The 23,122-nt window shown below is 43.9% G+C and overlaps 1 protein-coding gene across 4 annotated transcripts in view; it reads right to left on the bottom strand.

Moving 5' to 3' along the window:
• COL7A1 (collagen type VII alpha 1 chain) overlaps positions 1 to 23,122 on the bottom strand; it is a 122,781-nt gene that overhangs the window by 95,833 nt on the left and 3,826 nt on the right. For all 4 annotated transcript variants that reach the window (XM_040408529.1, XM_040408528.1, XM_040408530.1 and 1 more), the window contains exons 2-7: positions 10,182 to 10,266; positions 8,567 to 8,747; positions 4,229 to 4,388; positions 1,621 to 1,714; positions 924 to 1,085; positions 525 to 688 (exon numbers count right to left, since the gene is read on the bottom strand). In XM_040408529.1, coding sequence (XP_040264463.1) covers positions 525 to 688; positions 924 to 1,085; positions 1,621 to 1,714; positions 4,229 to 4,388; positions 8,567 to 8,747; positions 10,182 to 10,257 — 837 coding nt within the window. In that variant the 5' untranslated portion in view covers positions 10,258 to 10,266. The remainder of the gene's footprint in view (positions 1 to 524; positions 689 to 923; positions 1,086 to 1,620; positions 1,715 to 4,228; positions 4,389 to 8,566; positions 8,748 to 10,181; positions 10,267 to 23,122) is intronic.

Below are 23,122 nucleotides of genomic sequence, written 5' to 3' on the forward strand. Positions count from 1 at the left end.
GTTATATTCTTGTACATAGGAGGCAGTATTATAGTGGTTATATTCTTGTAAATAGGAGCAGTATTATAGTAGTTATATTCTTGTACATAGGAGCAGTATTATAGTAGTTATATTCTTGTACATAGGAGCAGTATTATAGTAGTTATATTCTTTTACATAGGAGCAGTATTATAGTAGTTATATTCTTGTACATAGGAGCAGTATTATAGTAGTTATATTCTTGTACATGGGAGGCAGTATTATAGCAGTTATATTCTTGTACATAGGAGCAGTATTATAGTATTTATATTCTTGTACATTGGAGCAGTATTATAGCAGTTATATTTTTGTACTTTGGAGGCAGTATTATAGTATTTATATTCTTGTACATAGGAGCAGTATTATAGTAGGTATATTCTTGTACATTGGAGGTCCTCGCCTCTGGTTTGTGTTAGCAGGCTATAGCGGTGACATGACCATATATGGCAGCTTTTGAATTTGAAAAAATTAAACCTTTGAGCATTGTCATTATGATAGCCCAGTACCTCTCTTAGCTCCAGTGGGATCTGCTGTCCTAAACCAGTAAGGGGACCATAAACAATTTTATATCCAGTAACTGGCCCTGTGGCTGCCGTCCATCGTATCCTCATGGAGTCTGCTGTCTGATCAGAGAAAACCAGGTTGGAAGGTCCTGTATAAGTTTCTGAGGCTAAAATAACAAGATTACACATATTACTGGAAATAAAATAACTAAAGTAACATGGTTATATACACAGTAGCAGGGCTGATACTGTCAGGTGGAGCAGAGATGAGTTTGTTTGACTCATCCATGATGTGTTATCTGAGGTGTTGCATAGGACTAAACTATTTAAACTCTAAAAAGCTTTGTCACAAATTTAGCCCTGCTACATATGTATAGATTTTTAATAGTATTTTTGGCTTACTGATGTCAGGAATGTAGAGTCCTCCAGTAGATACACAAACTTTGCGGGATACAAGCGGAAGAAGAGTCCCCAGAATCCTGAAATCATTGACATAGAAGAAGAAGTCCTCTACTGGAGTAGACGCTACTCTGGTCAGCTCCCGACTGTCAGCATTTTTTATTCCTTAAGAAGATATGAAATGTTAAGAAGTCCTTGAGTTGAGATTCATCCATAATTTCTGTTTATCATCAAAATTCAGTTTACCCGCAGCTGCCACTAGAGGGAGCTCACCGCCTCAAATTGAGAACTTTATAAATCTGTATGCAGTGAGCTCCCTCTAGAGGTGGCTGCGGGTTTACAATACAGCATATTCGACCTAAAAACCAAAGGGCCCCTAGAAGTGGTGTGGTCAGCTGCCATGGTATTTACTATAACTCCAATTTTAAAGAAATTGTCAGAAATCCACCAGTATATATAATGATTAAGAAGAAGATTAAGTGGACACATTTTTGGATAAATATAGACAAGGGTCACTCGGAGCTCATGGGCCCTTTACCTACTATGTACCATTAGTTTTATTTGGCAGAGGGGCTATTGGGCCCCCTCAGAGTTCTGGTGTTAATGCTAGCTTTGCACCCCCCTATAGCTACACCCATAAATTCATATTTTGAACCCTTGGAGATACTCCTCCTGTTTAACCCTTAGATCTGGGACGTACCGACAGCAAAGATTTTTATTCCTTGGCTCTTTAGTCTCTCTGATGCTTCGTCAACCTCATCCTGGGATTTTCCATCCGTTATCAAAATTACAATCTGGAAATAAACACAAGTCCGTAAATGTAGAACCGAACAACATCTGGGCTGGGAACAGCAGGAACTGGAAATTAAAATTACTGTGAGATCTGTGATTGGGGACTAGGCTTGATTAGGGCATTTTTTTAGGGACTTCCATCACTATGTGCCCTCCAAGAATGACCTGCTGCTAACAGCTAGATGATGTGTTATTAGGCACTATATGGTGGTATGGTTGTATTAATTAGGCATTATATGATGGTATTATTAGGTACAATATGGTGATATTATTATGTATTATATATGGCATTATTAGGTAATATATGGTGGTATTATTAGGCGCTATATGTTTGTATTAGTCATAATATGGTGTCATTATTAGGCACTATATAGTGTTATTATTTGGTACTATATGGTGGTATTCTTAGACATTATCTGATCGTATTAATTAGGCACTATATGTTCCTGCACAGTAGGCCTGAACACACATGTACGGTGAGCCCTAACTGGAAACTCGCCTGCTTTCCTTGCCTAGACGGCAAGTCCGCAACTGGTCAATGTTCCCTACTCTGCTAGGTGCAGGACTGACTCACACAGAGAAGAAACTACACAAAGATGAGGTCGTATAGGAATGGGTCAGAATCGGGCGGACAATGCAGTGCCAAATCAGACGACAGAAGGTAGTCAGAATAGCCAAGCTGAAGTCGGAGCCAGGCTGGAAACACAGAACCAAATCACGAGACAGAAAGAAAAGTTGAGGTCAATAATAGAAGCAATCCAAAAAAGATCTCGCCACTAAGGCCAGGACAGGTAAGTTTGTGACAATATGGTGGTAGTATCTTATACTATATGATGTCATTATTAGGCACTATATAATGGAAATATATACGTGCTATGTGGTAGTGTTATCAGGCACTATATTGTGGTATTTTTAGATACTTTAGGCTAGTATTATTAGGCACTGTATGGTGGTATTAGGTACTATATGGGGGTATTATTAAGCACTATCTATTGGTATTATTTTGCACTTACTATGTACTATATCATGGAATTATTGGGCACAGTATGGTGGTATTAGGTACTATATGGGAGTATTATTAAGCACTATCTATTGGTATTATTTTGCACTATATGGTTGCATTACTAGGTACTATATCAAGGAATTATTGGGCACAGTATGGTGGTATTAGGTACTATATGGGGGTATTATTAAGCACTATCTATTGGTATTATTTTGCACTATATGGTTGCATTACTAGGTACTATATCAAGGAATTATTGGGCACAGTATGGTGGTATGCATTAGGCACAGTGCAGCAAAAGTATGTAGGCAATATGTAGCAGGTTATATACACACTGCATGGTGGAAATGAATGCAGAATTCTATGGGGGTATTATTGAGGTATTAAGCACTATAAGCACAATATGGTGATACTATTTGAGCACTGTATGGTGGTATTATTTAGGCACCATATGGTGATGTTATTCGGGCTCTGTAAGGTAACATTGTTTAGGCACTTACGGTGGTATTATTCATGCACTATATGTTAGTATTGTTTAGGTTCTTTTGGGACTATGAAATGGCCAGTATTTTAACAGTATTGCCTCAGGCACACAAACGTATTTTGTGTCCGTTCCATTTTTATTTTATTTTTTTGCGGATAGGATGCGGGCCCATTCATTTTAATGGGTCAGCAAAAAATGCGGACAGCACACCGTGTGCTGTCCGCATCCGTATATATCCGTTCCGTAGCCCCGCAAAAAAAAAAAATAACATGTCCTATTCTTGTCCATTTTGCGGACAAGGATAGGCATTGTTACAATGCACACGAACAGGCTACATGCACACGAACGTATTTTGTTTCCGCGTCCGTTCGTATTTTTTTTTTGGCGGATAGGATGCGGACCCATTCATTTCTATGGAGCTGTTAAAAACAACCATTTGTCTTCCGCGTCCGTTGTCCGTGGTTCCATTCCGCAAAAAAAATAGAGCATGTCCTATATAAGAATAGGCATATACAATGGATCCGCCAAAAAAAAAAAAAAAGCATGCCATACGGACATCATCAGTTTTTTTTGCGGATCCGCAATTTGCGGACTGCAAAACGCATACGGTCGTGTGCATGTAGCCTCAGGCTACATGCACATGAATGTATTTTGTTTCCGTGTCCGTTCCGTTTTTTTGTGGATAGGATGCGGACCCAGTCATTTCAATGGGTCAGCAAAAAATGCAGACAGCACAACGTGTGCTGTCCGCATCAGTATGTCCGTTCCGTAGCCCTGCAAAAAAAAAAAAAACATGTCCTATTCTTGTCTGTTTTGCGAACAAGTATAGGCATTGTTACAATGGATCCGCAAAAAAAGGATGACATACGGACTTCATCTTTTTTTTTTTTTCTTTGCGGATCCACAATTTGTGGACAGCAAAATACATACGGTCATGTTCATGAGACCTAAGGCTGTATCTGCTGTGATACAATATAACATTTGTCATTTGTCATTTACACTTTTCTAACAACTTGTCGTTCTTCTGACCTTGGGTATGTTGGGCCGCAGGAAGGATGTTCCAAAAAAGTTATCTGCCACATATCTCAGTCCAGTGCCCGTCCGTGTGTTCCCTGACTTGTAGGACAGGGTTCTTATGGCCTGAATCACCTGGGAACCATTTTGGTATTGAGAGAAATCGAACTCTGTTCTAAAAAAAATACAGTTAATTTAGTATCAGTGCATAAAAATAGACACAGGAGGATAGGGCTGAGGATGGCGGGATTCTCCTGCTTCCACTGCAGCATTACTGAGACCATGTGGCTGTATTTCAGCAAAAACGCTTCTCTTATAATGATACAACCAGCTGCATCCGTTCTGAACGGATACGGTTGACATATCTCTAAAATGACCAAGACGGATCCAGCACTAAAACCATTATAAGTCAATGGATCAGTTTTCTTTTGTGTCTGAAAGAAAACCCGGATCCGGCACCATTGACTTACAGTGTGTTTCATGCCGTCTTGATCAGTATCCCATAACGCACTCAAAAACGCAGCTTGCAGCGTTTTTTTGTCTGGGCATGGGAACGCAACCAAACGGAACAGAATGCATTCTGGTGCACTCCTTTCCCTTTAGTTTGGGTTTTGTCCCCATTGACAATGAATGAGAACAAAACGGATGCGTTTTCCTCCGGTATTTAGATCCTATGCCGGAAAGGAAAACACAGATGTGAAAGTGGCCTAATATTGAGAGACCTTGGGACTTTCCACCTCTGCACAGACAAGTTAAAAAACTTCCACAGTTACTATAAGGGACTGAGCTTTTGACTGTCTGGTTTAGCTCTGTTGTTTATTTCTGAAGACTTGTTTGTCTGTAAAAACTGCTTAGTCCTTCCCATAGACTTGTACTGAAACTCCATACAAGTCTATGACAAACTAAAATTGCAACATTATTACTGTTTAGGCTGTGCTTCTCCACTCCACACATTCCACTAAAAGGTTCTAGTTCAGTTAGAAACTGAGGAGAGCAGTCAGAGCCCCTGGTTGTCTACAGACAGGGTCAGTGTTTAGTATAAGAGACTCTGCCAGACTGCATGAGTGACCAGAAGACCCTGGGTTACCATCCCTTTGGCCAGGGTACCAGCCTTCTGAGAGAGAAAGGGACAGTGAGGCCAGGCCTTTCCTTAAGGCCTAGTTCACACGATCGTTTTTTTTGCGAGTGTACGGGCTGTTTTTTTGTGTTCCGTATACGGTACGTATACGGAACCGTTCATTTCAATAGTTCCGCATTAAAAACGGAATGTGTTCCGTAAGCATTCCGTTTCCGTATTTCCGTTTTGCCGTTCTGTTGAAAGATAGAACATGTCCTATATTTGCCCGCAAATCATGTTCCGTGGCTCCATTCAAGTCAATGGGTCCGCAAAAAAACGGAACACATACAGAAATGCATCAGTATGTCTTCCGTGTCCGTTCCGTTTTTGCTGAACCATCTATTGAAAATGTTATGCCCAGCCCAATGTTTTCTATGTAATTACTGTATACTGTACATGGCATACGGAAAAACGGAACGAAAAAACGGAAAGGAAACAGAAACACAACGGAACTCAAAAATGGAACAACGGATCCGTGAAAAACGGACCGCAAAAAACTATAAAAGCCATACGATTGTGTGAACTAGGCCTAACACAGAACCTTCTGCCAGGGAGGAAACCGGAGAAGCCAGCTAAGGGCACTACCTACATTGTTTTGCACTTGAGTTCCTCCAGTAAAGAAGCACACTGGTTTAGTGCAGACCCCGACTCTCTGGACTTATTTCCCATTGGGGTGCACCACGCCTTACCATCCCTTCCGGAGAGCAGCAACAACTCAGCGGTGCCCAAAGGGAGCCAGTGTAGTATTGAGCCCACCCCTAAACCCGGCCACTGCACAGCCCCATGTCATAAGTGAAACTCTGCGTTCACAGTTACTTTTAGCATTATCATCATTTGGGGGTAAAAATGTACATCCCAAATGGACATCTCCAATTCCTCCCAAAAATTTATGGGATCTTAGGCTACTTTCACACTAGTGCTTTTTGCGGATCCGTCATGGATCGGCAAAAACGCTTCCGTTATAATAATACAACCGCATGCATCCATCATGAACGGATCCGGTTATATTATGTCCTTTATAGCCATAACGGATCCGTCTTGAACACCATTGAAAGTCAATGGGGGACGGATCAGTTTTCTACTGTGCCAGATTTTGTCTGAGAAAACGGATCCGTCCCCATCGACTTACATTGTGTGCCAGGACGGATCAGGCTCGCTCTGCATCCCAGTACGGACAGAAAAACGCTGCAGGCGGCCTCCAGAGCGGAATGGAGACGGAACGGAGGCAAACTGATGCATTCTGAGCGGATCCTTTTCCATTCAGAATGCATTAGGGCAAAACTGATCCATTTTGGACCGCTTGTGAGATTCCATGACTGATCTCACAAATGGAAAGCCAAAACGCCAGCGTGAAAGTAGCCTTAAAGGGCTTTCCTTTTATAATCATAATATATGTATAATATATTATGTGTTTCAATTACTAAACTTGTTCAAAATCTCTGTTTGGTGTCAGTGAGTGAACACCTGATCATGTCAAACTGATATGTACCATTTTCTGTGCAGGGTTGGCTGGTCCCCCTACCAAATATCTGCAGATTCTCTAAAGTCTATACCAGGGGTGGGGAACATACGGGCCGAGGGTCGTATGCGGCACGCGGGATCATTTCATGTGGCCCCTGGCCCCCTGCCAGAACATATTGTGAAAATGCTAATGACCACTTCCATTCATTAGCATGTGGGAGGCACAGGAAGGTGAGAACAGCGCTGCGCTGGCTGTCCTCACCTTCCCTGGTCTTCTTCCAGCCCCACACTGTGTCCTGACACGTACACACGCTGTGCGCTGTCAGGTCACAGTACAGCGCGGCGGGAAGAAGACCATGGTGGGTAAGTGAATCTACCAAGTGGCAGCGCCGTCCGGAACTAGAAAGGTAAGTTTATTTATTTATTTTAAATGTCTGATCTGAGGTCGGATTGGGGCTGATCTGAGGCTAATGGAGGCTGGGGAGGGTCTGATAGGGGTATGATCTGAGGCTGGGGAGGGTCTGATGGTCGGTCTGATCTGAGGCTGGGGGTCTGATAGGGGTCTGATCTGAGGCTGGGGGTCTGATAGGGGTCTGATCTGAGGCTGGAGAGGGTCTGATGGAGTCTGATCTGAGGCTGGGGGTCTGATCTGAGGCTGGGGGTCTGATAGGGGTCTGATCTGAGGCTGGAGAGGGTCTGATGGAGTCTGATCTGAGGCTGGGGGTCTGATCTGAGGCTGGAGGTCTGATAGGGGTCTGATCTGAGACTGGGGGGCCTATTGGGGGTCTGATCTGAGGCTGGGGGCCTATTGGGGGTCTTATCTGAGGCTGGGGGCCTATTGGGGGTCTTATCTGAGGCTGGGGGGGGGGCTGAAGGGGGCTGATCTGAGGCTGGGGAGGGTCTGATGGGGGCTGATCTGAGGCTGGGACCGTCTGATGAGGGTCTGATCTGAGGCTGGGGGGTCTGATGGGGACTGATCTGAGGCTGGGGGTCTGATAGAGCTGATCTTAGGCTTGGGGGTCTGATGGGGGCTGATCTGAGGCTAGGGATGGTCTGATGGGGTCTGATCTGAGGCTGGGGAGGGTCTGATCTGAGGCTGAGTGGTCTGATGGGGGCTGATCTGAGGCTAGGGATGGTCTGATGTGGTTCGATCTGAGGCTGGGAGGTCTGATGGGGTCTGATCTAAGGCTGGGGAGGGTCTGATTAGGGTCTGATCTGAGGCTGGAGGTCTGATCTGAGGCTGGGTGGTCTGATGGGGGCTGATCTAAGGCTGGGGGGTCTGATGGGGGATTATGGGAGGCAGGGTGGTCTGATAGGGGCTGATCTGAGGCTGGGGGGTCTTATGGGGGCTGATCTGAGGCTGGGGGTCTGATGGGGTGATCTGAGGCTGGGAGGTCTGATGGGGTCTGATCTGAGGCTGGGAGGTCTAATGGGGTCTGATCTGAGGCTGGGAGGTCTGATGGGGTCTGATCTGAGGCTGGGAGGTCTAATGGGGTCTGATCTGAGGCTGGGAGGTCTGATCTGAGGCTGGGGAGGGTCTAATGAGGGTCTGGAGGCTGGAGGTCGACAGCATAAAGGTTCCCTACCCCTGGTCTATTCGTATCACCTCTCTCATATGGATTTAAGGGCATTGTTTTTCAATCCATAAACTCTGCAACCCCTTAATGACACTCTAGCCAGCTGCCTATTTTGCCTACCTCTACTCCACAAGGCTACCTAGCATGTAACGGAGTAGTATGAAATCTATGAGCTGTGATGTAGATTAGAAGACTCACCTTGGGTCATCGCTGTATTGGACAACTGCAAACCGCACTCCTTCCTGATTGATGACATTTATAAAAGGGAGGACCAACCCTTCCATAAACGTCCTAATCATCCGGAAGTTCACCCTTCCGATACTAGATGATCCATCTATCAGAATTACTATATCTGAGTCGTAGATATTGTCGCATCTTGCTGCGGAGAAGACAAAAAACTGATGAGGGACATCATAATCCCTTACATAATCCAGTGCATTCCATACATGCAACATATTGCAACATTTCTGATTCATTTCTTGATGTATCTTTATAACAGTGGGAGCACCATTTTTCTGATGCAGAGCTACAAATCTACATAGACATAGGGATAAATGATAAACTAGTTGCCTGGAGCCACCACTAGAGGGAGCTCAGGAGCTTACTGCATACTGTTCATACATTGAACTCAATAATAAACCTGTATGCTCCAGAGCTCCCCCTAGTGGCGGTTGCAGGGATACACAAATAAAAGCACAAAGACTTCGAAAAGGAATAGATTGCTGTATAACACATATAACACCAATGTCTTCATATCACCTGGAGCTGCCTTATCTTTCTAATTAACCAAAGCTTTTTACTTCTATGCCTAGCAGAGAATATGCATTTTGAGTCACACATTTACTTTTTAAAAATATACAAAGCTATACATTTCTATGCTGTACATGATCATCCAATACGCTTGCCACATCTTCTCTGTTCACATCCAAAGCAATATCCTTCTTCATATCATTCAATTTTCAGAAGATAATTTACATTGTGGTCAGTGTCTAAGTAAGAAGAGTGCTGAGGGGTTCAAAGTAAGAAGCCACGGAATTTTGAATGCAGCTTTGGATGTGACTAGAGCATAAGACATATATGTCAATGTAAAATGGACCAACGCTCAGTTCATTTGCTGTTACTGATGCCACTGTCAGCTGATGGGGGCCCCAGCTTAGATGCCTTTTCCTCTTCTCAAGCAAGGAGAGGGGAAGCAGCCCAAGGATCCTGTAAGGTAAGGGGAGATGAACAAGCCCTTACCTTTCACTGGGACAAAGGAGGAACCAGCAATAGCCAAACCATGGGCTTGATTTCTGCAACTAGTACCCTTTTTTCTATTTAGACATTTTCAAATTTTTTTGCAATTTATTGCAGTTTTCTTTTTATATATTCATATGTTTTTCTTAACTACTGGGACTTGTTTGTAAATGATTTTTGCAGAACTGGGTGATCCCTGCGCGGCGTACAGACCGCAACCTTAGCTGATAGGGATGAAAATTCACAAACTGGTGGAAAATTTCAGAGGGGCCTCAGAAAGGCTAGAGCAAACAAATCCAAGCAGACGGGAAGAGTCCAAGACCCAAATACCGGTTTCCATGTGATATTTGCATCTGAATAACCTTATATTATAGAATCCTCCAGCGTGTGACATACATATAGGCAGCTATGTGGCCCTTAGAGAGAGGGCTCCCAACCCTTCTGGGTGGTGGGATCCAGTGCAGGACTCCCTTCTCCAGAGGTATTACATTGTAAGCAAATGGCCCAAGGGTCATGGAAAGAGGCATAAGGACCCATCAGAGATTACAGGACATGTAGTCGAGCTGCAGTTACCTACCTTGCTGACCGGAGCTGCGCTCAGGGAGTATTATTAGTGCGTGCAGCGCCACCAAGAGGGCAGTTGACCCTTTCATCTTCTATTCCTACAAGACACACACAAAAATTACCATAGTAATAATTAGTATAGTGAAGCTGTAAGACTAGCAGAAAGCAATGTCCTAGTAACACATATGAATCACCCTCCACTGCCATTTTCAGTTTGTATTTTAGTGTAAAAAATGTTGCCAGATCGAAACCATCAACGGGCAGGTGAAATGATGCTGATGGATCTGATTTATGGTTCTGTTTTTTTCATTCCTTAAGTGAGTTCATTGTTTATGTGTGAACAGATCTAAAAGCCATTATAATTTTTATAATCAAGTCTGGAAGCTATAATAATCATAATCTCAAATAATGAGATAAGCAGATCCATCAACAGCAACTTGATGACAGCCTCTCAGTGGCAACAATAGATTCATCCTGCACTGCAGGCTTTTGACTTTCTATTATTCTTACTGTGTCAATTTATTTTACTTTTCTTAAAGGGCATCTGTCAGCAATTTTGTACCTTTGACACCGGCTGACCTGTTACATGTGCGGTTGGCAGCTGAAGGCATCTGTGTTGGTCCCATGTTTGTATGTGTCCGCATTGCTGAGAAAAATGAGGTTTTAATATATGCAAATGAGCCTCTAGGAGCAACGGGGGCGTTGCCGTTACACCTTGAGGCTCTGCTCTCTCTGCAACTGCCGCTCCCTCTGCAATTTGATTGACAGGACCAGGCAGTGTAAACATCATCACACCTGGCCCTGATAATTAAAGTGCAGAGGGTGCGGCAGTTGCAGAGAGAGCAGAGCCTCAAGGTGTAATGGCAACGCCCCCGTTGCTCCTAGAGGCTCATTTGCATATATTAAAACATCATTTTTCTCAGCAATGCGGGCACATATGAACATGGGACCAACACAGATGCCTTCAGCTGCCGAGCGCACATGCAACAGGTCAGCCGGTGTCATAGGTACAAAACTGATGACAGATGCCCTTTAAGATCTCTGCTTGCTGTCAGTGAATGGGACCTGGAGAATCATCCTACCCACACATCAAAGAGTCAAAATGGTATTTCCCTTAGCTCCTTTCCCGCTCCCGTTTTGACACTTCCAGGTGTCTCCACTGGTCTCTGTAACACACAGGAAATGATGCTCAGCCAATCACTAGCCACAGCGGTGACACGTCTCAGCCAGTGATTGGCTGGGCAGTCATTTCCTGTGCGTCGAAAGAGACCAGGATGTGAAGACCAATCTGACAACCCCTTTAATTGTAGCTGAAAGCTACAGGTTGGGAAACAGAAAGAGCAACTTTTTGACAAATCTTTCGATGGAAATCTAATGTTAAAAAAACACCTATTATCCCTTGTGGATTGGGAGCAGATTTACAGACCTTCTATAGCCAGGAGCTCGCTGCTAATATGAAACATGCATGCTGTTCCCTCTGGAAGCCTGCGAGGGATCAGATAATGGAGACACAAGATGTCGCAGTGCTGGACGTGCTTATTTCTGTTGCCCCCATGAGTCTGTAACTATAGAGGGCTACAAAGGAGCTTTATACAATTAGAAAATATTTACCAGTCCTTTTCAGACCTATGTGTCTCCATAGCTACAGACTACAAACAAACCCTGTGTAGTCAGATCCTTCATTTGCTACTATTTGTCGCTAGAAGCAGGGAGGCGAATGGAGAGCAGTGCATTGGATCAGACTTCAGAGTAGGAGCACAGCAACATCTGACTACACAGGGTAAGGCCTCATGCACACGATCGTTGTTGTGTTCCGTGTCCGTTATTCCGTTTTCCGTGATTTTCTGTGGGTCCGTGGAAAACTCGGATAATGCACCGTTTGTCATCCACGTCCGTGATCCGTGTTTCCAGTCCGTGAAAAAAATATGACCTGTCCTATTTTTTTCACGGACAACGGTTCGCGGACCCATTCAAGTCAATGGGTCCGTAAAAAAAAACACGGAGGCACACAAGATTGTCATCCGCGTCCGCGTCCGTTTTTTTCCTATCATTTGCAAGGCAAACTTGACTCCTCCAAAAATCAAGGAAGACGCACGGAAACAAAAACGGAAACGGATCACGGAACAACGGAACCCCGTTTTGCGGACCGTGAAAAAATACTGTCGTGTGCATGAGGCCTTATTTGTAGTCTGTTGTTATTAGAGATGAGCGAATGTCAGGTTATGAAATTCGCTCACGCTTCGTTTACTGGTAAAAGGTGAATTGCGTTATGGATTCCGTTACAACGGACTATAACGCAATTCTATGACGGAATGCCTCTAAAGGCATAATAGAAGTCTATGGGCTGCAAAAACGCATCCGTCCCGTTTCCGTTATGCAGGAGAGGACTCCCCTGCATAATGGAAATGGGACGGATCCGTTTTGCAGCCCATAGACTTTTATAATAACGGAATTCCTCTAAAGGCATAGAATTGTCTTATGGTCCGTGGTAATGGAATTCATAACGGAATTAACCTTTTACCAGTAAACCAAGTGTGAACGAATTTCAAAGGATGAAATTCGCTCATCTCTAGTTGCGATGAAAACACGCTGAGGAGCTGTAAACACAAGCGGAAACATTTAATACAAATAGTTGTACAAAATGAGATCATTTAATAATGACGACTTACAAAGTTGCTTCATTTTTATTTTAGACATATTGGAGCAATAAAAAATGATGGCAAAAATGTTCACACCCTTTAAGAAGATTGCATTTATTGACCCTTTCCATATATTCTTAGGCCTCTTTCACACGAGCGTGACGGATCAGGTCCGGATGTGTTCAGGGTGCGTTCAGTGAAACTTGCTCCATTTTTCAAAGCAAGTTGAGTCCGTTTTGTCTGCGATTGCGTTCAGTTGTTCAGTTTTTTCCGCGTGGGTGCAATGCTTTTTGATACTTGCTTCCGGATGCGATGCGTTTTTCACTGAAGCCCCATTCACTTCTATGGGTCCAGGGCTGCGTGAAAAACGCAGAATATAGAACACACTGCGTTTTTTGCACGCCACGCAGAACTGATGCATGAAAAAAAAACGCTCATGTGCACAGACCCATTGAAATGAACGGGTCAGGATTCATTGCGGGTGCTATGCGTTCACGTCACGCATTGCACCCGCGCAGAAAACTCGCTCCTGTGAAAGGGGCCTTAGACAAGGCAATGAGTCACATCTTCATCCCTTATCCAAATATTTGCTGTACACAGAGGGGGGGGGGGGGGGGATGGACGGATCTAAAAGAGGAAACTTTGTCTAAACACAGATTTTTTGGCAGCGGGTGTAACATGTTCAGACCTCACATGCGGCACTACAATGTGGATGGCGCCCATTAGCGCAGTTAGCCTATTAAATAGAGTGTCAGATCAAGTAGCTAATAGGCGCCCCATCAGCCTCCAGGCTTGTCAGCCTCTCCGGGAGAACGCTGCCGGTCTTGACGTTTGCTTTATATCGGAATTCCTGGAATTTATCTAAATTTACAGCGTTCTCGCATCCACATGTGGTGGGAGCCAGATATGGCCGCCTTACTGTACAACTGCCATTGCAGGTCCTGGCCCACGTATGTTGATGATTAACCCTTTCAGTGTCTCACAAGTCACATTAGCAGGAAGCAATACATCTGTGGATTACATCCTCCTCTCATGATGGAACCGGCCTTGGCTAGCTTTGCGTTTTCTGAGACTGACTTTTGGAGAACCTGCTCTTGTAGGTTTGCTATTGGTGAGGGTTTGACTTTTGGAGCAACCACCAATCATCACAAATCATTTTTAGCTAAAACAGCGCCACTTTCAGGCATTGGCAATGTCTGGTATTGCGGCTCAGTGCCATTGACTTCAATTCGGATAAGCTACAATACCGGATACAGTAGTGGCGCTGTGTGTTCAAGACCATGGCACTGAAAGGCCATTTCCTTTTCTTGGTTTGTGATGGTTGACTGAAGGCATAATGGCATTTTGCTATGATTTGTGCCTGTGTTTGCATCAAGAATGGGGAGGCCTGATAGGGGCATTGTCAGGGAGGCTTCTGCCCTAGAGGCTTGGTGCCAGACTGGCACCAACAAGCCAAGCCATACTGAAAAGTTCTAAAAGTTTTCATTATATTTTCTCCATCAATTTCTTGCTCTTTTCAAGATCTCCTGCTTGCTGATCCTTCATTGTTTATCTCTAGAGGATAAAACTCCGTCCTGGTCATGTGATGGACGCGAGTGCATGCCATGTTACAGTACAGTTATCAGAGCTGTGTCTTGTAATGTCCAGGTCTCTAATGTGGAGCCAAAATGATTAGGGTGCTCTCCAACTTCCCCATCAATCAGACCCTCCTTCCTCATAGCCACCGTCTCTCTTTGAAGTCCTGATGGATTCTTGCCTCCATGACCTGAGGTAAGAAGGACATGATCAGTCACTCCCCCTCTGTGAGCTCAGAATGTAGGAATGTCCCACTATGGCTGACTTCCCCCAGTCCTCCTTTGTGTTTCCCAGCTTTGAAGCCCTCACTTTATCCTTACTAATTGTCTGAAGCCCTTTAACAAGCACTTTACCAGCGAGGAGACGCATGATAGATGGTGATACACCTGCAGGCTAGATGATGTCATGGATGTTTTACTAACAAACGTGTCCTGAACAAAGGGGACAAATCCAAAAATAATCATATATATTCCATACAGCTCTCTAAGATGGTCTTATTTAGCCTTTGGTACTACAACTGACCATAGAATCCACCCTATGAAGACCCAGTAGACAATAATCCACTTTATGATGACCTAGTAGATACTTGCCAATCCAAGATGATCCAGTAGACAGGTATCCAGTCCATAATGATCCAGTTCACACATGTCAACCCCATGAAGACCCAGTTGACACTACTAGTCCATTTTATGATGAGCCAGTAGATACCTGTCCACTCCAAGATGATCCAGTAGACATGTGTCCAGTCAATAATGATCCAGTACACACATGATCACTCTACAATGACCCGGTAGACACACGATTACTCCATGATGATCGAGTAGACACATGTCCAGTACATAATGATCCAGTAGATACATGCCCCATCTATAATGATCCAGTAGACACTAGTTCACTCCATGATGACCAACTAGACATGTGTCCACCCCCATGATGATGCTGTAGTAAAATGTCCAGTCCATAATGACCCAGTAGACACATGTCCACTCCACAATAACCCAGTAGACAGATGATGACCCAATAGACATATATTCACTCTATGATAACCCACTAAACACATGTTCATGCTAAGATGACCCATAGTCTTGGTGACCCAACAGACACGAGTTTACTCCATGATGACCCAGTAGACACAAGTTCCTTGGTGACCCAGTAAGAACATTGGCTACTGCTTGGTGACTCATTAAACGGACATTCCTATTTCATAAAGTGATGTCATATCACAAGGTTATGACATCACTTTACGATCAGTGGAGGTCCAACTTCATGATCCTCAGAATGAAGGGGCTGAAGTTCCTTCTAGGTTTTCCCTGCACAGTGGGTGGTGCGCAGCAATGCTGTGCAGGAAAAACAGCGAAAGGGATGCAGCACTACACCAACACTGTAGCCCCTTTGTTATCAGGACCAGGGTGGTCCCAGAGGTCAGACGAGATCATAAAGTGATGGACAATTCTGTCATTATGCCATCACTTTAAATAGGAATACCCTTTAAGATCAAGTCTAATGCCTGCTGACCCAATGGGATCATGTTTACTCTTAGATATCCCAGCGGCAAAATGTCAACTTCCTGGTGACCCGGGAGGATTATGTCCACTTCCTGGTGACCCCATAGGATTATGTCCACTTCCTGGGGAACACCCATAGGATTATGTCCACTTCCTGGTGAACACCCATAGGATTATGTCCACTTCCTGGTGACCCGGTAGGATTATGTCCACTTCCTAGTGAACACCCATAGGATTATGTCCACTTCCTGGTGAACACCCATAGGATTATGTCCACTTCCTGGTGAAGACCCATAGGATTATGTCCACTTCCTGGTGACCCGGTAGGATTATGTCCACTTCCTAGTGAACACCCATAGGATTATGTCCACTTCCTGGTGAACACCCATAGGATTATGTCCACTTCCTGGTGACCCGGTAGGATTATGTCCACTTCCTAGTGAACACCCATAGGATTATGTCCACTTCCTGGTGAACACCCATAGGATTATGTCCACTTCCTGGTGAAGACCCATAGGATTATGTCCACTTCCTGGTGACCCGGTAGGATTATGTCCACTTCCTGGTGACCCCATAGGATTATGTCCACTTCCTGGTGACCCTGTAGCATTTTGTCCACACGTGTCATAGTATATACTCCCTGATGACCCAATGATTAGTATATACTCTCTGCAACATCCAATAAAATAGGCGGATGATTTAAAGGGCCACTCCACCTTCCAGAAGCTGACTGATACTAAGCTGTATTGCTTAGATCAGAGATCAGCAACCTTCGGCACTTCAGCTGTGGTGAAACTACGGCTCCCAGCATCCACACTTGCTTGGCTGTTCTCTAAACTCCCATAGAAAGTGAATGGAGCATGCTGGGAATTGTAGTTTCAACACAGCTGGAGTGCCGAAGGTTGCTGACCCCTGGCCAAGATTGAACATAACTGTAGCACACTCTCCTGTGCAAGAAGCATTAGGTCTGTACAGGTTTCCATCCTCTGAAGTATACAAGAATGTTTCCATTTGGTGAAAGCAAGCAGATATCTTGTAAACAGTGAACACAAAGTATATTCTGTGTGGTTCTCATCCAGCAAACATGGGATAAAATACAGTCTGATATGTCATCCTCTGTCAACTCCGAGGCAGCGCTCCAGGAAACATTTGTTTTACTTATAAGCCGGGGGATGACAGTGCAAGAGCGAGGAAACGGCTCAGGAAATGTGAAAAGCAGCCGAGCAGAGTGCCTGCTACATCCATCATCAGAGCCATGCTACTACCGGACACAACCCACCCCTCTTCTTATAGTGCTGCATGGAGAGGCAAACTTACGGCTTATGCACCTGGCAAAGAGTCAAATCTGCTGCAAAACTCTCATGCAATCTCACATTTAAAGGTCAATACTCTTCCCCTTTAAATCTCCCAGAATTCAGCATCTGTACAGCTCTTGATCAGACAATTCACATTTGATCTAATGTATAAAAAAAGTTCACTGCTTTAAAAAAGCTCACCTAAAGTATTTGGAGCATGTGACTCCACCAGCAGAATAGTGAGTGCAGCTCTGGAGTATAATACAGGATGTAACTCAGGATCAGTACAGGATAAGTAATGTATGTACACAGTGACTGCACCAGCAGAATAGTGAGTGCAGCTCTGGAGTATAATACAGGATATAACTGACGATCAGTACAGGATAAGTAATGTATGTACACAGTGACTCCACCAGCAGAATAGTGAGTGCAGCTCTGGAGTATAATACAGGATGTAACTCAGGATCAGTACAGGATAAGTAATGTATGTACACAGTGACTCCACCAGCAGAATAGTGAGTCCAGCTCTGGAGTATAATACAGGATGTAACTCAGGATTAGTACAGGATAAGTAATGTATGTACACAGTGACTGCACCAGCAGAATAGTGAGTGCAGCTCTGGAGTATAATACAGGATATAACCGACGATCAGTACAGGATAAGTAATGTAATGTATGTACACAGTGACTGCACCAGCAGAATAGTGAGTGCAGCTCTGGAGTATAATACAGGATGTAACTCAGGATCAGTACAGGATAAGTAATGTATGTACATAGTGACTCCACCTGCAGAATAGTGAGTGCAGCTCTAGAGTATAATACAGGCTGTAATCAGGATCAGCCCAGGATAAGTAATGTATGTACAGTCGTGGCCAAAAGTTTTGAGAATTACATAAATATTGGAAATTGGAAAAGTTGCTGCTTAAGTTTTTATAATAGCAATTTGCAGATACTCCAGAATGTTATGAAGAGTGATCAGATGAATTGCATAGTCCTTCTTTGCCATGAAAATTAACTTAATCCCAAAAAAACCTTTCCACTGCATTTCATTGCTGTCATTAAAGGACCTGCTGAGATCATTTCAGTAATCGTCTTGTTAACTCAGGTGAGAATGTTGACGAGCACAAGGCTGGAGATCATTATGTCAGGCTGATTGGGTTAAAATGGCAGACTTGACCTGTTAAAAGGAGGGTGATGCTTGAAATCATTGTTCTTCCATTGTTAACCATGGTGACCTGCAAAGAAACGCGTGCAGCCATCATTGCGTTGCATAAAAATGGCTTCACAGGCAAGGATATTGTGGCTACTAAGTTTTCACCTCAATCAACAATTTATAGGATCATCAAGAACTTCAAGGAAAGAGGTTCAATTCTTGTTAAGAAGGCTTCAGGGCGTCCAAGAAAGTCCAGCAAGCGCCAGGATTGTCTCCTAAAGAGGGTTCAGCTGCGGGGTCGGAGTGCCACCAGTGCAGAGCTTGCTCAGGAATGGCAGCAGGCAGGTGTGAGCGCATCTGCACGCACAGTGAGGCGAAGACTTTTGGAAGACGGCCTGGTGTCAAGAAGGGCAGCAAAGAAGCCACTTCTCTCCAAAAAAAACATCAGGGACAGATTGATCTTCTGCAGAAAGTATGGTGAATGGACTGCTGAGGACTGGGGCAAAGTCATATTCTCCGATGAAGCCTCTTTCCGATTGTTTGGGGCATCTGGAAAAAGGCTTGTCCGGAGAAGAAAAGGTGAGCGCTACCATCAGTCCTGTGTCATGCCAACAGTAAAGCATCCTGAGACCATTCATGTGTGGGGTTGCTTCTCATCCAAGGGAGTTGGCTCACTCACAATTCTGCCCCAAAAACACAGCCATGAATAAAGAATGGCACCAAAACACCCTCCAACAGCAACTTCTTCCAACAATCCAACAACAGTTTGGTGAAGAACAATGCATTTTCCAGCACGATGGAGCACCGTGCCATAAGGCAAAAGTGATAACTAAGTGGCTCGGGGACCAAAACATTGACATTTTGTGTCCATGGCCTGGAAACTGCCCAGATTTTAATCCCATTGAGAACTTGTGGTCAATCCTCAAGAGGCGGGTGGACAAACAAAAACCCACTAATTCTGACAAACTCCAAGAAGTGATTATGAAAGAATGGGTTGCTATCAGTCAGGAATTGGCCCAGAAGTTGATTGAGAGCATGCCCAGTCGAATTGCAGAGGTCCTGAAAAAGAAGGGCCAACACTGCAAATACTGACTCTTTGCATAAATGTCATGTAATTGTCGATAAAAGCCTTTGAAACGTATGAAGTGCGTGTAATTATATTTCACTACATCACAGAAACAACTGAAACAAAGATCTAAAAGCAGTTTAGCAGCAAACTTTGTGAAAACTAATATTTGTGTCATTCTCAAAACTTTTGGCCACGACTGTACATAGTGACTCCACCTGCAGAATAGTGAGTGCAGCTCTAGAGTATAATACAGGATATAACTCAGGATCAGTACAGGATAAGTAATGTATGTACACAGTGACTGCACCAGCAGAATAGTGAGTGCAGCTCTAGAGTATAATACAGGCTGTAATCAGGATCAGCAATGTATGTACATAGTGACTCCACCTGCAGAATAGTGAGTGCAGCTCTGGAGCACTAGATTATAAAGCCTGGAAGATGTAATCACACAGTAGCTGTCATACTCAGTCACAACAAATGTAACCTGCATCTTACATATAAATTCTATAAGGCGACCAAGGCCTGGTTTGATTATGGTGTACAGTGCGGATTCCTCGGTATAACAGATCCGGGCAGGATATACAGGAGGACATCTGTTTGCTCAGCACTATAATCCTAACCTGGATAGGTGTGTCTCATGCTGTAATGTGTAGCCTGGGGCATGGCGGTCTCCACCCATCATCCGCAGCATTTCTCATCCAGCACACCACACGCTCGCAGGCTACAGATTATCGAGCCTTAACCCTATATCACTAATAGCGATCCAGCACAATACGTCCCCAGCCCTCAGTCTGCCGGTAGACATGCAATGCAACCAGAAGAGCCACAGATTAAACAGAGGCGTTTGGTAAAGGAGTACTCCGCTGAATGGGACTTGGCAACACTTTGTCAAGATTTGGGTGGTCATTTAGTAAGACCCGCGTTTTTGATGCCAGTCTTAATAAGGGCCTGTGCTGGTGGTGGATCCGCCAAAGTTATCGGCGCCTCTACATGACTTCAGCAGATCCACCGCCGCATCTAAAAGAGGCGTAGAAAATGATGAATGAGACGGGCCTGCTGCCCCATCCCCTCTTCTCGCCCACCTCACGCCCACTTTTTTAGACCTGGCATGAGCCGGGAAAAGTCGCAGACTGGCATCTGCGCCAGAAATACGCCAAATATAGACATATTTCTATTAGTAAATAACCCCCTTGGTCTTTGCTGGGGCATTGGTTGCATATAAGGCAGTGCTCTCCACTTAGTGTCTGTGTAGCTGTTGCAAGACTACAACTCCTAACATTTTCTGTCTGTCACGCGGTATGGACGTAAGATGTACTTCAAACGCAATACGTTCACCTCCTCAGTATTCATGCTTCCCCTTTAACTCCACATGACAACTGGCAAACAGAGGAACCTGCGGACTGCGGAAGGTGTCAGGACCATTCAGCCTGTGTCTGCTCCAATAGACATTCCCATCTACATTTTCTGTTTCAGCAGCTTCTTAGAGATATCTGAAGCCGGATAACAAGTATCAGCGCCATCGTTCAGCGCTACCACAGGGTGCGACCCAACTGTCTGCTGAATGGAAAATGATTTATGAAATAATGGATCAAGTTCTCCTATATGGGCAGCGCGGTGGCTCAGTGGTTAGCAGCGCCGGGGTCCTAGGTTTGAATCTAACCAATGATAACATCTGCCATCTGCATGGAGTTTGTATGTTCTCCCCGTGTTTGCGTGGGTTTCCTCCGGTTTCCTCCCACACTCCAAAGACAGACTGATAGGGAACTTAGATTGTGAGCTCCTGGGGACAGCTGGATGCTAATGTCTGTAAAGTGCTGCGGAATATGTCAGCGCTATATAAATAAATATCACAAGTGTAATCTATCTATCCATCTTCTTTCTTTCTTTCATCTCCTATCTATCTGTCTGTCTGTTCAATCTATCTATCCACCCACCCTTCCTTTTTTCTTTCTTTTTCTTCCTTCCTTCCGTATATTTTTCTTTCTTTCTTTCTTTCTTTCATCTATCTCCTATCTCCTATCTATCTTTCTGTCTATCTATCTATATATCCACCTTTCTTTCTTTCTTTCTTTCTTTCTTTCTCTCTCTTCCTTCCTCTTTCTTTCTCCCTTCCTTCCTTCCATATATCCATCCCATATCTATCTATCTATTTATCTATCTATCTATCTATCTATCTATCTATCTATCTATCTATCTATCCACCCACCCTTCCTTCTTTCTTTCTTTCCTTCCTTTTTTTTCTTCTTCTTTTCTTTCTTTCTCTTCCTTCCGTATATCTATCCTATATCTATCTATCTATCTATCTATCTATCCTATATCTATCTATCTATCTTTCCACCCACCCACCCTTCCATCTTTCTTTCTTTCTTTCTTTCTTTCTTTCATCTATCTATTTACCCACCCTTCTTTCTTTCTTTCTTTCTTTCTTTCTTTCTTTCCTTCCTTCCTTTTTTTTTCTTCTTTTTTTCTTTCTTTCTTTCTCTTCCGTATATCTATCTCATATCTATCTATCTATCTATCTCTATTGTGCTTTGTGTGGTTTTATCCTTTGCTACTTTATACATTTCATTCTTACTACTTTTCTAAATGTTTAGTTGCTAGAGCTACTTTGTGTACAAGGTCTGAAAGGCATAAATAACAGAGCCCCCTCCTGACCGGACCCCCCCCCCCCCCCCCCATTGATTATTGACTGAAGGCTTTCCAGGCCCTTTGTCCTCCTGAGAGGCTGGTTCTGGTTCATTATAAAGGGCAGGGCTGGAGCTCGGAGATCCCAGAAGACGGTCATTGTGCGGATGCCAAGGAGACATCTTCTCCCTCTGCCCCATTGTCCACCTGTGATAGATTAATGCTCCAACAACATGTGCGATCCCCACTCTTCAGATGAACTCCTAGAAGTCATTCCAATGGGATTCTCCTAGAAACCGGAACTTTGCGAGCTCATAAAAGATGACTTTGCTTGTGACTTGTTACTGACGGTCATGATCTCTTACTGCTCTGTCTCTGTGTCAGTCTTCATTGCTATTCTGCTATTATATTCATAAATCAGCAAACCCAGAATGTATCCTTTCACCCACATAGGAGAGTGATATCTTTCTGCACTATATGGAGTTGTGAAAAAGTAATGTTTGAATATGTGGGTTATTTTTATTATCTTTATAGGAACCAGAGCTCTATTTTACTGACACCGAGCTCCAAATCCTCTGCTTTCCATCACACAACCATACAGTTACATGATAAAGTTTTGGCTGCCTCGAGTGGCCACTAGGGGGAGCTCCCTGCATACAGCTTTATACTTTCTAGATGAAGCTCGGAATTTTTTAAGATAGAGATTTTAGGGGGTGAATACTTTTACAAGGTTCTGTACTAGTCATTCAATCTGTGATTCAATTCAGGTTCAGTTCTCATCTCTGGAATCCGGCAGCAGAGGTGGGTGGTGGCGAGGTTTATTTTTTTGCTCCCTTTGATGCTGCGGAGATTAAGCCTTAAGACCACACCCGAGCCCAGGTATACATGACATCATGTCTCTGAGGTCTGCATTCCATGATGATAACCCCCATCATCCATTTCCCATATACCGTATATAATAATACAGCAAGGCAATAAGAAAGGGATTAGCCCTGGTGAGATGATGTCTTCTGCAAAATGTATCCATCCCCTGTTAATTGGATTTACATATAGGCACGATCGCCCACCATATAGGCACGATCGCCCACCATAT

The sequence above is a fragment of the Bufo bufo genome, chromosome 9 (assembly GCF_905171765.1).
Source record: "Bufo bufo chromosome 9, aBufBuf1.1, whole genome shotgun sequence".
NCBI classification, from domain to species: domain Eukaryota; kingdom Metazoa; phylum Chordata; class Amphibia; order Anura; family Bufonidae; genus Bufo; species Bufo bufo.